The 14,097-nt window shown below is 38.4% G+C and overlaps 1 protein-coding gene across 2 annotated transcripts in view; it reads left to right on the top strand.

Annotated features, from left to right (window-relative positions):
- Nucleotides 1-14,097, top strand: part of MAP2K4 (mitogen-activated protein kinase kinase 4) — a 105,056-nt gene that overhangs the window by 73,468 nt on the left and 17,491 nt on the right. For both annotated transcript variants that reach the window (XM_029211284.1, XM_029211285.1), the window contains 3 exons: nucleotides 6,891-7,010; nucleotides 9,408-9,459; nucleotides 12,350-12,477. In XM_029211284.1, the coding sequence (XP_029067117.1) occupies nucleotides 6,891-7,010; nucleotides 9,408-9,459; nucleotides 12,350-12,477 (300 nt within the window). The remainder of the gene's footprint in view (nucleotides 1-6,890; nucleotides 7,011-9,407; nucleotides 9,460-12,349; nucleotides 12,478-14,097) is intronic.

Genomic DNA, 14,097 nt, shown 5'->3' with positions numbered 1-14,097 from the left:
CCCCGACCCCTTTTTTAAACCTTCATTCATTTCTGTCATCAAATGTATCTGCATTTAGCATAAGCATTTATTCGTGTCCACCCACAATCCTCAATAAAATTCATCAGACATGGAAATTAACAGCTGCAGTAGAATTTCTTGTATCTAATTCTGCTATCCAGATTTTTATGTAGAAGCTAGAACTTTAGTTTCTTGGTGTCAGGATCATATATCTCTTTTGGTCTCTGACTCTCCTGTACCCTGCTACAGGAGGATATCACTTCTGCCCGCAGCTGTCAGTGCACTTGCTCATTTCCAGTCACACCACTCCCTAAAGCAGGGAAGTGAGTTGGGGTCAGGAAGTAAAGGTGGAGCTGTCAGTGAATCAGATACTTCATGATGTCCTGGACAGTTATCACACACTTGTGATATTTAGTTAGGTGAATGGGAATTGAACTGAACTCTTAAGCTTTTTAAATACTCTTAAAAAAATATCCATTATAGGGCTTCCCTGGTGGCGCAGTGGTTGGGAGTCCGCCTGCCGATGCAGGGGACACGAGTTCGTGCCCCGGTCCGGGAGGATCCCACGTGCCACGGAGCGGCTGGGCCCGTGAGCCGTGGCCGCTGGGCCTGCGCGTCCAGAGCCTGTGCTCCGCAACGGGAGAGGCCACAACGGTGGGAGGCCCGCATACCGGAAAAAAAAAAAAAATCCATTATCATTTTGAAAATGTTAGGATGAGCTGATACTGGTGGGTTTGCTATGAACTGGTGAGGAAAAACTGCATCCCACCCTGCCCTTCTTTTTGGGACTGGATCGCAGAGGGTGTCATTTTGGGGGTTTTGTTAGCATTACTGACTTAAAAAATACTATGTTGTAAGACAGGACTGAATGTTACACTGAGTAGAAAGATATGAAATCTTATCATTGGAGAAGACCTTAGAGGTTTGTCGATTAATTCTTCACCCAATCCTGAAATACTTATTTATTTTTCTGTGCTCTTAATAGATAACTCTATTAACCAGAAGCGTTCTCCTTCATGATAGAGCCCATCCCTTTGTTGAATCACTAATTAATCACTATTAGTTTTAGACTCACATAGCTTCTTTCTCCTTCTGTCCTTGTACTTTTTTGACTTGAGTGTTCATTTTTATGACCAGATCTGTTGAATTTGTTACCTTTCTTCCCCATGTCACATAGTATTACATCACGTCAGCGCACACAGTCATGTATTCAGGCAGGTAACTGTATCCTGCACCGAAGTATTATATACTGTTATTCTGTTTGTAAGATCATGAATCTGGAACTTTCTTCATGTTGCACAGGAATCTTGCCATCTCCTCCTCCCTTCTTCCCCCAAACCATGAATTTCTTCTTCATAATCATAAATCCCCTGGCCACACTACTCTTCACATCTCATGAAGAGCAGTAGTTATCTGGAATGGACTAGATTTTCTCTCCTAACTGGATGCCACAGTCAGCTTTTCCATGCTGTGCTCACTGTCTCCGTAGACTTTCATGGGCTCTATCTCAGCCCTAATTCACCTCCGTAGTGCTCAAGTATGCCGGTTTATTTCTCATGTTCGTTTACTTGATAATTCACTTAAGCAACATTTAAATATATAGCTCCAGGCTAGATAGTGTGAAGTCTGATTTTATGAAAAGAAAGCAGAGTGATATCCATGATTGAAAAGTTACTGGAAACAAAACAAAAAGCTTGGAATAGTATCTGAACAGGATCATTATGATTCCTTATGAACAGCTGGGTAAAATTCAGTTTCATATCTCAGGAAGGTTGACTGGAATTGAGATATGCATCTATAAGCACTAACATCTATTGAATGCTCTATAGATTCCACATTTATTACTTTCACAACAGTCTCGGGCAGGTTGGTGGTATTATCCCCTCTTCCCAGGGAGGAAACTGAGATATGAGTACTAATTTGACAAAAGTCACACAGCCAGGAAGTGTCACGGACAGGACTTCAGAGACAAAAATCTCACTGTTCTTTCTGTTATACCACAAGTGGTCCAGGGATAAAGAACTTGAGCTTCATTTAAGAAATAATCTACTTTTTAAACATTGCAGTTTTTGAGTATGATAAGATGAAGAGTCAGGAGCTATACAGGTAAGTTGTGTTAAGTCACAAAATGCCTAGTTAGGCTGAACATGAAGCCACCCCCCGCCCCCCTTAGATCTCAGAATGCAGGAAGTAATAGGTACTTTCTGAATAATGCAGTTTTAGAAGCAGAAAGTTCACCTTGAAGAGTGCATATGCATAGTCAAAGTTGTAACTTTCCTGAAGCTACAATGGTTAAAAATAATAAACATTTATTTAATAATGGTTTGGAGAAAGATTTTTGAGCTAGATCACTTAAAAGAAAAGGATCCTTTTTTGTTGACATGACCTTCAGGGTTTTTTTTGTTTTTTTTGTTTTGCTTTGTTTTTGCGGTACGCGGGCCTCTCACTGTTGTGGCCTCTCCCGTTGCAGAGCACAGGCTCCGGACGCGCAGACTCAGCGGCCATGGCTCACGGGCCCAGCCACTCCGTGGCATCCTCCCGGACCGGGGCACAAACCCGCATCCCCCGCATCGGCAGGCGGACTTTCAACCACTGCGCCACCAGGGAAGCCCCACCTTCAGTTTTGATAATAGACACAGAATTCTGGGTTTATGAAAGGAAAAGACTGGACATGAATGAGCGCATTCAGGACTTGTTGTGAGAGAGACAAATGCTTGTAACTCCCATCCCTGTGAAAAGCCTCCAGAGTACTTCATTTCACATAATTTATATGACCACAGGACATCAGCTCTTGGTCTGATTCAGTCAACCAACAATCACGGAGCCATGAGATGTTATTTTTCTTCTTCTTGGCAGCAACAGTGTAGAGGTTAATCTTGCCATTGGGTAATATTGAGCCTCTGAAAGTTCCATAACTTTATTTGGAGCAGTGAATAAATAACATTTAATACTGAAGTTGGTAACTCATTTATTGCTGTTGTCTCCAACCATGTGTATACTTCTTTCTAGGATGAAACTAAATGAGGATAAGAAGTCCAAAATACAACTTGGATTTTATTTAGATAATTTATTAAGACATCTAATTGCACAGGTTTCTAAATTCATTTTCAGAATTGCTAGACAGGGAAAAAAGAGCTTGACAGTATTGAATAATGAAAGTGACTTTTAGCCTGTAGCTTACATAAAGGCCAGACCTACTATTTATGTTATCAATACTGAGACTTAGAAGCACTTTTAAAATGTCTTTTAATATATACATTTTCAGAATTTAATAGCAAGGAATCCCTTATTTAAGATATCTTTTGAGGTTGGGGAAACTCCAGTGTAGGAAATACTGTTCTGAGTAATCTGTGACTATAGGAGTTCATCAGGTTATGTAAAAGGCAGTGATAGGGCTTCCCTGGTGGCGCAGTGGTTGAGAGTCTGCCTGCCGATGCAGGGGACACGGGTTCATGCCCCGGTCCGGGAAGATCCCACATGCCGCGGAGCGGCTGGGCCCGTGAGCCATGGCCGCTGAGCCTGCACGTCCGGAGCCTGTGCTCCACAACGGGAGAGGCCACAACAGTGAGAGGCCCGCGTACCGCAAAAAAAAAAAAAAAAAAAAAAAGGCAGTGATATTAGCCAAATTTAGTCACCTCCTCCCTTTCTACCCCTACTTCTGCTCATGTTGTCCTTTCCCCTTCATTCCCTGCCCCGGCAGGTTTTAAGTACAGCTTTATGGAGGTAAAATTGGCAATCAACTGCACATATTTACAATATACAATTTGATATGTTGGAACAAATGTACACACGTGTGGGCTTGTCACCATAATCAAGGTCATGAACATACCCACCTCTCACGAGTTTCCTTGTGTCCCGTAGGTTATACACACTTCCTCTCTGCTGTCACCATCCTCAGGCAACTGCAGAGCTGCTTTCTGCCACTGTAGATGAGTTTGCATTTTCTAGAATTTTATGTAAATGGAATCATACAGCATGTATCCCCTCCTTTTTCTTGTTGTTGTTGTCTTTTACTCAGCGTAATTATTTTGCAGTTCAGTTTCTTTCAAAGAGTTCTCTTCAGGTTATCTGTTTCTCCCTGAGTGATACTTGGTAGTTTGATTTTATTTTCAGAAATTTGTGCCTTTTATCTAAACTGTCACATTAATTGGTATAAAGTTATTCATAATAGCCCTATATTATCATCATAATATCTGTAGAATCTACAGTGATGTTACCTCCCTCTCTCTCTCATTCCTGATGTAATTTGTATCTTCTCTCTTTTTTCCTGATTAGTCTGGCTAGGCTAATTTGTTAGATGTATTATTCCTAGGTGCTTTTTTCTTTCTACTGTGAGTGGTGTCTTTTTTTTTTTTTTTTTTTTTTGGGTTCGCAGGCCTCCTCTCACTGTTGTGGCCTCTCCCGTTGCGGAGCACAGGCTCCGGACGCGCAGGCTCAGCGGCCATGGCTCACGGGCCCAGCCACTCCACGGCATGTGGGATCTTCCCGGACCGGGGCACGAACCCGTGTCCCCTGCATCGGCAGGCGGACTCTCGACCACTGCGCCACCAGGGAAGCCCAGTGGTGTCTTTTTAAACATTTTATTTTCTAAGTTGTTCCTGTTGGTATAAAAGTTATGTTATTGGTTTTATCTGGATGTTGTCTCTGAAACCCTTATCTTGATCTTAGTGGTTCAGTTTCATTATCCTCCACCTTCCTTTTCAGTAAATCCATATTCAGTAATTTTTATTTTTGTATTTCAGTTGTGTGGTTGTCCTGTCTTTTGCTTGAACGCGAAAGTAATGTTGCTGTCACTGCTTTTGAGGCAGCTCAAACCATTCCTTTTTTTTTTTTTTTTTTTTTTTTTAACGCAGCTCATTGCTGTTGTCTATTCTCAGTTATGGCCAAAAGGAACTGCTAGGAGAAATACATTTACATTAGGTTATGTGCCTTAGAAACTACAAAGATTTCCCACCCTGGAGCTAATTGCTCCTTCCTTCTCCCCTCATTTTCTTAACTCTAGTTTTTAGCAGCTGCCAGGCGCTTTACTTTGTGCTTTACATATGTTAACTCGTTTGATCTTTATCATATTCCATTGACGATTGTGGGGCAATCCCATTTCATCGTTAGGAGTTAACGGGGCCCAAGCTTATATAAATGGAGAGTGGGAGAGCCTGGATGAGTAAGTCAGGCCTTCACACTCTAATCAGTGATTGTCCCACTTTGCTATATTACTGAAGTTAAGTTCCTTCCTCGCTGTTTTTCTAAGTAGGTGAGTTAAATGTGCTATCCTTTTCTCTAATTAAAAAATTCTAGTAAATCTATTGAGATGGTGTCTTTAGATTGAAATAAATTCAAGTGTGTGTTTTGGGTTAATAGTGTTAGTCGTTTACGAAGGTTATTCTGCAAGAGCACCCAGAAAAAGAGACCTAAGAAGAAAGATTGGAATAACTATAAGTGAAAGTTCACTTTGTCAGGTATGCTTTACAAATCAGCATTCTGTGAAGCCATGGAGCTACATGGATGTTGCAGCAGCTGGTTCTATTTTAAGAGTGGGATTATTCATCTCAGCAGTCATCACAGCATGTGCTGTCTCTACATATAAGTTAAATGTCCTTGCATTGGAGGTGTTGATAGGAGAAAGGAGTTATGTAAAGTGGATTCTGTTCATGGCTCTATCGCTAATTAGCAGTGCTGTTCTGAGCAAGCCATTTTACTTCACCGGGCATAGATCTCTCGTATGATCAATCCAAGTCAGACGTTAGGGGAAGGAGGTTAGTGGTAGAAAATCTCTAAGGATATAGCTGGATCCATAAATTAGAAACCATATGCAAAATTTTTTAAAGATAATTCTTGTCATGATCCCTATAGCTCTTTTCACTCTTCCAAGGTACTTCGTATTCCTCGTTTATATGTGCACATACTTTTACAGCATTATAAACATGGAATCTGCTTATAGCCTGTGTTTTCTCATGCATACCTCATGAACTGTATAGTTTTCAAAATAATTTAATTTTAGGTAATCCTTTTAATAATGTACCATTTCATCTTGTGAGATAGTTGAGGTTTTTAGTTTGTTTTTGTTTTTTCTTTTTGTAATTTACGAGCTATTTGTTTAAGTTAGGTTCCCAGTCATGGGATGACTATCAAAGGGTATAGGCACTTTTATTTCTCTTGTTTTGTTGTCAGATTGCCTTCAAACTGGTTTAAAACACTCTACAATGCTGCCAATAGTTTTTGAATGATTTGATTTGATTATAGCCAGCATTTGTTCATTTAAGGAATGTTTATTGAGCCCCTGTCGTGGTGGACTATATGTTATAATAGGGAAGATCAATGAAAACCATAATAAATAAGTAAATTATATTTTATATTAGAAGATGATAAAGGCTCTACAGAGTAGAGCAGTTAAGGGGATGCTGAGAGGGGGATGACTTGCATTTTGAATTGGGCATTTTCAATGTGGGCCACTAAGAAGGTGGCATTTAAGCAAGGACTTTAGGCATTGGGCTTGCTTTATGTATTTTTTTTTCTTTTTTACTAATTTAAGAAGTTTATATAGTTTCTCAAGATTCCTGTAGTCTATTTCCTTTGTTAGTGAGAATGAACAGTTTCCCACATATTTTCTGTTTTTCTATTTAATCATGGCAGAGTTTGAAAATTTTTTAAAAGTCCAAAGGTTTTCTATGTAGGACTATGCCCATCCTTACAATTAAGAGTGGGGAAAATTGGGCTACTAAGTTTGTGTTTGAACATGAGGAGAATATTCTGTCCAGCACTTTAATAAGGAACAAAAATTAAAAAAAAAAAGAAGATTGCTTCTTCTCTCATTGTATTTCTATTTTAAGTAAAGGAAAGGTGGTACTTAATGTTAAGATGTATAAGAATAACAGATATTTGTTTTTTTATAGGGTGACTGTTGGATCTGTATGGAACTCATGTCTACCTCGTTTGATAAGTTTTACAAATATGTATATAGTGTATTAGATGATGTTATTCCAGAAGAAATTTTAGGCAAAATCACTTTAGCAGTAAGTACTTGGTTTTCAAATTGTTCCTTGTCTACATACTTACAAAAAGATGCTACTGGAGTTTTGAATGCACACATCTGAATGCCCTTCACAGAATGTTACTGACCTTCCTGGAAAATCATTATAATAGGAAAAGAGACAAAAATCACTTCTGTGGGGTAATTAATACAACAAGTAGTAAGAACAATTTTCAAAATACTACATTGACACTTTCCATTATTGAAAAGTACGTGTTGAAATCATACATTTCAATAATAAATACTACAGTATTCTTTCCATTAAAATCAGAGTGAACCATAATAGACTGTGCTGTAAATAAGGCTAGAAAAAGCAATTTTCTGTTCCTCTTTCCCTTGTTACTTTAACTGTATTTAAATAGGTTATATTATCACAGTTCCGCTTAAATTAGAATTGCAGCAGTTTCCTTGAAATCCCTTAATTGAAACTCTTTAGACTAAGTATATTTCCTGTGGTTTAAGATTTGGGCTATTCTGTCTAAACTACTTAAATTGTTGACTAGCAATTTCAGTAACCAGCATTACTACTAATTTGGTCAAATCACTTTTAGCATAGTACCAAAAAAGAAAAGAGGCACTGTTTTGCTTACGTGTTTATAGTTTTGAAAATGAATTAATGATCATTTTCTTTCTTGTTCTTTTAGCTAACAAAGGTCATTCACAGTTTTTTCACAGAAAGAAAAACAAATTTTTTTGATAAAGTTAGTAAGTTTCTTAGAAACCCCTGAGAATCTGAACTAATGACATGACCTGGGTTAGTGGATGTGTAAACTAAATTTTATAGGAAGTTGTAAGATAGATATTCTGGTTGCATGAATTTCCTCTTTCTTCCCTGCATCCTCCACATCCAGTATAGTCTGCCTGGTAATTGTCAGTTTATCCTGTTTAATCATTAAGGGTCAATGTTAAAATAAGTAGACAGTTTCTGAACTGTATTTTAGTTGTAAGAGATACGTGTGTATAACTGTGATTTAAAAAGTCAGGTTAAACTCTAGTCATAATCTTAAGATTAATAGGTCTCATGTTAATATTTTAAATTATTTACCTGAATTAATGCTTAATTTAAATGTTTTATGAGCTGTTAAGATATATACCCTTTCATATAATTTTATAGAGGAGCTGTCTAGTATAAACAAGTTTTACTAGAAACTTCTTCATTATTCAGACAGGTGTATGAAATTTTATGTTGATCACTTTAGTCATCTCTCTTCAGTATACCAAACCTAGCTTTATCTTGGAACTTTTTACTATTCATAATAATTATAATGGAACAATAGTAGAATAATGATAATAGCCCATGGTTACTGAGTGTTTATTTGTGTCAGGCTAAGATCTCATGACATTTTATGTTCATAGCAACTCTCAATGGTAAATAGTGTAACCCCCTTTTTATTTACAGATGACAAATCTAAAGCATGGAGAGGTTAAGTAATTAATTTGCTTTGAAATTCATACATTTGTAAGTGTAAATGATTTAAGCCCAGGCAGTCTGATCCTAGAATCCAGCTGTTAACCACTGCATGACCGGATGATCATGAAGTTGGAAAACATAGATAAAATTATTTTATCCTAAATTGCAATATATGTAATGTACACTAATAAATCATTTATTATATATTTGCCTGTGTTTCTAGACTTGGTGATCATCCTTTATATTAAGCGTAACACTTAAAATTACTTTGTGTTAAATCTCTTCTTGCTAATTAATAACCCCATGAACAAGCCTGGCTGTTTGAAGCATTGCGAGTTTGTGTTCTGCACCCAGCAGCTTGATGGCAGCGGAGACTTGACCTTTCTAATTGTAGGCCTGTGCTTCACTTCTCTTTTAGTTTGAGGTTGTAGAAATGTTAATTCAAGTCTCTGTTTCCTCTATTCCTGGAGAAATCTTTGATTTCCTGATCATGAGCAGTGATCAAACAACAGGATAAATTCTGGCTCTGCAAAAATTACTTTGCAGGCTCCACACCCAGTGAGGGTGAATGATTGTGAGAAACTGAGAATTTGGAAAAACTTATTAAATTAGGGTTGATAATGGAACCAGACTGTTGGACCTTTTTGTACTAAATATATCTGTTCCTAAAAAGTTCGATGGTATGAGAAAGATTATACAACTTTTTAATGACTTATTTAAAAAATTGTAAGTTACCTGTTTGTTTTTTTAGCTGTCAGGGAAGGGCGTGTAAAGGCAACTATGATTTCATATCTAAAATCATAATTTAGCATCTTCAGCTAACATAAAAAATGGACAGAATATTGAAATATTAAGCCCAAAAGAATGCAAAGAGCTACCCGAGCTGTTACTTTACCGTAAGCTATTGTGCTGTTTGATTAGAAGGAAATTGATTGTTTATCCCATCCTACTCTGCTTTTTCCTCCCTAGACTGTGAAAGCACTAAACCACTTAAAAGAAAACTTGAAAATCATTCACAGAGGTGGGTATGAATTGTTTTTTTTTTAGACTGGAAATTAACATTTTTCCTTAATAGGAAAAAAAATTAAAAGTTACAGTGTATTGTATAACTTTTCCTAAAATACTTGTATTTTTAGCAAAACATACTACATGTACCCTAAAACTTTATTATTAATTTAGGATTTTTTTCCCTTTGGGATTCTATAAATTTCAGTCTAACTTATTAGAATGTTGGGGCTTAGTTGAAAAATAATTATTCATTTGCCTGATAGATAATTAATGTTTCTCTGTCTATACAAATAAGGCAGGAAGGTGAACCTGTGGACCGTCAAAGAAGGATCTGCAGGATAGCACCCTCGATCATTTTAAAGGCACGCTACTGTCCCTATCAAGTGTTTCTTCTTTACTTGGGAGGATATTTTTGTAAATTGAGAAAGATTCTTTAATTAGTATTTTACATTGAAATTCCTCTAAAGCATTTGTATTTGTGAAAACAGTGATCTTGGCCTTTTTTAGACACAGGTCCAAATTCAAACATTTGGTGTCTGTCTTTTGGGAGACAGTGGGATTCCTGAATTTAATTCAGCAAATAGTTTAAGTAGTTGCTCTGTCTTATTACTATGCCAGACTCGGGGTAGTGAGGCAGTGGCTTTGAAGAGGCACAGTTCTGTACCCTCAGTAAATCTGTAGTGGACAAACCCAAGGTGATACATGGCAGTGTGTGATTCAGCCTGACAACACAGGACAGAAAGGAAACAGTCGTATTCAGAGATGCGAAAAACCTTGAATTCTGAGGTTAAAGGGCTCTAAGGTTGTGATTAAAGAGATTAGTAATTAGGGCGTTGATTTAAGTAATTTTTATTTGAGGTTGACCCTGAACGACTGCAATTAGTTAACCTCGAACATCAGAATATTTCATTTAATTTTGCCTGGCTTAATGCTTGTTAAAGATAATTTTGGCTAGCCTTCTTATTTTCTCTTTTGGCCTAAAATCATGTAGGATTAGGTCCCTAAACAAAATTATTTTGTTCCTCTTGTACTTCATCTTGTTCTTGTTTTGGATTTTTTTCCCTCCCTTTTTTTGTCTGTATTTGGTAATTATGGGAGTATTACCTTAGGGCGTCTGACAATTACCTTAGGGATTCTCACCAATCACAGTAAAGCACTAAGACACTGCCCAAGGTTAAATAAAAGGGAAAGGCTTCAAAAATAACTTTGGTTTTCCTGTGACTGAGTAAAATGATGAATTTATAGCAGTCTTTTTTACCAGCTAGGATCAGGTAGCTTTTTTTTTTTTTGCTGTAATTAGAGTGCTTTTGATTACAAGTAAGAGAAAATCCTGTTAACTGGCTTAAACTTCAAGGAAACTCATTATCTGTCGTAGTAAGTCCAAAGATAGGGTGGCTCCAACACGATGTGATTAGGGCTCAGGCTCCCTTCTTCTGGCTCTGCTCTCCTTAACATGTTGGCTCCATCCTCAGGGTAGTAACAACTAAAGCAGGTCCTGTGTCACACCTAGCATAACAGCCTCTTGAAGAAGAAGCTGTCTCTTCTTGTGTGGCTGTCTTAGCAGCAGGGAGCTCTTACTTACTTGTCTCTCACATTTTCTCTTGTCTCCTTCATGCCCTTACCTAAACTAGTCCCTGGCAAGGAGCATGAGGCTACCCTGATAAGCTTAGACCAATCAGGACCCCGTGTTTGGAGATGCGGATAGATGTACACAGAGGAGGATGGATCTCAGTAAAATGAAAGTTCCATTAGAAAGGTTGATGGCATGCTTAGGAGTGGATGTTTGATAGGCAGTCAGCCGTGTCAGTGATGGTAAGCATTCTTTTCTGGATTTTTTTGTAGGTCCCTTTCTGAGTTACAGACAGATATTTTTGTATCCTATATTTATTTCTGTCCTTTTTATTCATGGAACCATGACAGGGACAATTAAATGCCTCGAAGGATCGAGATAGGGACAGAGAATTAGTGAGCAAGGGCAGGGAGAATTGTCCAGCTAGCTGATTTGCACACACTGGCAGTGAGTGAGTTGATGGTGAATGAGGAGGAGGTGATAACCTAGGGGCCAATGTGACAAGACTGTGTAAAACCTGGAGAACCAAATGGAAAGGATTCAGCTTTCTCAGGTGTGTGGGAAAGCACACACACTCTGAGAATGGTAAAAATGAATCTAGTTTCTCCAGGATGACTCTTAAAGAAGGTTGGTTGGGAGAAACTCGATGAAGCCATCTAAGGTCAGAAAAATCTCTCAAGGAGAAATAATTATTAAGTGGATACATTTACTGAGTACTAACAATGTTCAGTTTCTGTAATAGGTGTTTTCACTTCCACAATCCTATAAGTTAGGAATTATTATATTTTGTAGATGAGGGAGTTGTGGTTGCTAAGTGAAAGTTCAGGAACTTGCCCCAGGTCACATTGTGAATATCAGGCCCAGGTCTTGAACCTTTGCTTTTTTGATCCGGAAGCTTGTGGTCTTTTAGATGTACTGGATTGGATACTTTCCTAAGTTAGATAAAGCTCTCCTTTAACTAAATTGTGAGTTTATAATTTGTATACTTTGCATTTAGTTGTATAATCTTTGACACGTATTGTAAAGTAGCTTAGTATACTCTTACAGATTAAATTCATCCTACATGTTTTGACTGTTAAGTAATGAATTTGAAACAAGTAAATGAGTATGTCTCTTGATGAAAACAAAACTTTATAGAATGCCTAAATTTAATATGAGGAGTTTTTTGATAACGAGTTTTTAGCATTCAGAAAATTTTTTTCATCTTAGCTATCTGAATTTTAAGGACTTGATCACTTATGTTTTCTAAGGTTTTTCAGTATTTTTCCTTGAAATACTTTAGAATATAGCTCGTTTGATTACTTGAACGTTGAGTGACATCTGTGTCTTGCAGATATCAAACCTTCCAATATTCTTCTGGATAGAAGTGGAAATATTAAACTCTGCGACTTTGGCATCAGTGGACAGCTTGTGGACTCCATTGCCAAGACAAGAGATGCTGGATGCAGGCCATACATGGCAGTAAGTGCAAAGGCCAAACCTTCTTGCTTGACATTCATTGCACAGAGAGCCTGTGCCCTTTGGTGCTGTACTACTAAGGAATCTGCTTTGGTCGTGCAGTTTCACCATACTAGAATATTCTCCTCTTCCACGAAGACCAAACTCAGTTCTAGCTCTTCTATGAAGCTTGGCGAAATCATCCCAGTGAACTCCTGTTTCATTGTCTTACCGTATTCCTCTTGCCTGGCACTGAGCATTTATGGTCTTTTCTGATTACTATTTTTTCATTATATTCTAGTTAGTTCTCAGAAGGCCTCTTTTGTACCTCTAGACCCCCATATGCTGTCTTGACTGTAGGAGGTACTACAGTCAAGTAGTAGACATATTGATTGTATGTTTACAATCACTGTTACAATTGATTGTATGTTTACAATTGTAGTAGACATATTGATAACGTAAGTGGTGCTGTTTCTGGTTAGAGAAGAATAGGAAGCCGAATTCCTCATAGAACTCAGTATGTCTCATAGCATGTTCAGAGGTAAGAGAAACTCACTGACACGTGCAAGGTAGAGGCATTAGTTATCTCTCAACCTGGCGCGTCATAGTACCTGCTGATGCATAGGAAAGCTACTTATACTGATATGTTTATTTTGTAACCAGCCAAAGTACTGATCTACCTCTTTTTTTTTTTTTTTTTTTTTTTTCGGTATGCGGGCCTCTCACTGCTGTGGCCTCTCCCGCTGCGGAGCACAGGCTCCGGACGCGCAGGCTCAGCAGCCATGGCTCACGGGCCCAGCCGCTCCGTGGCATGTGGGATCCTCCCGGACCAGGGCACGAACCCGTGTCCCCTGCATCGGCAGGTGGACTCTCAACCACTGCGCCACCAGGGAAGCCCTCTACCTCTTTTTTAAAAAAATTAATTTATTTTTGACTGCGTTGGGTCTTCGTTGCTGCTCATGGGCTTTCTCTAGTTGCAGCAAGCGGGGGCTGCTCTTTGTTGCGGTGCGCGGGCTTACCATTACAGTGGCTTCTCTTGTTGCGGAGCATGCGCTTTAGGTGCGCGGACTTCAGTAGTTGTGGCGCACGAGCTTAGTTGCTCCTTGGCATGTGGGATCTTCCCAGAACCAGGGCTTGAACCCGTGTCCACTGCGTTGGCAGGCAGATTCTTAACCACTGCGCCACCAGCGAAGTCCCTACCTCTTTTTTGAATAGGTTTCAGATGGCACTCAAGGTACCATTCTGCAGGTAATTTTTGCCTTAGCATTCCTCATATTTATTGATCTTTCTCATATCTATCTACCTACCTACCTACCTACCTATAATCATATATATTTTGTTACTTTTCTCATGTTTATTTTTGTTGCTTTGCCTAGAACTGTATCAGTGTTGAATGACAGTATTGATGGTAGGATTCTTATGTTGCTTGACTTGAAAGCAAATGTCTTTTTCTGGTTTACTAAGTGTATGTGTATATATCTGTGTGTGAGAATGTGTGTGTGAGAGAGAATAAGAATGAATCAGAAATGGCTATTAAATTTTATTAAATGCCTTTTTGGCATCGTTCAGTGTATGATAAAATGTTTCTGTGCAGCTGTTGATATGACACATCATAGTAACATATATTTCCTGTGGTTGAACCGT

Source organism: Monodon monoceros, unplaced genomic scaffold (assembly GCF_005190385.1).
Source record: "Monodon monoceros isolate NGI ecotype Baffin Bay Population unplaced genomic scaffold, NGI_Narwhal_1 Super_Scaffold_9, whole genome shotgun sequence".
Classification (NCBI taxonomy): domain Eukaryota; kingdom Metazoa; phylum Chordata; class Mammalia; order Artiodactyla; family Monodontidae; genus Monodon; species Monodon monoceros.
The sequence above is the reverse complement of the archived record's forward strand: the minus strand, read 5'-3'. Positions and strand labels throughout refer to the sequence as shown.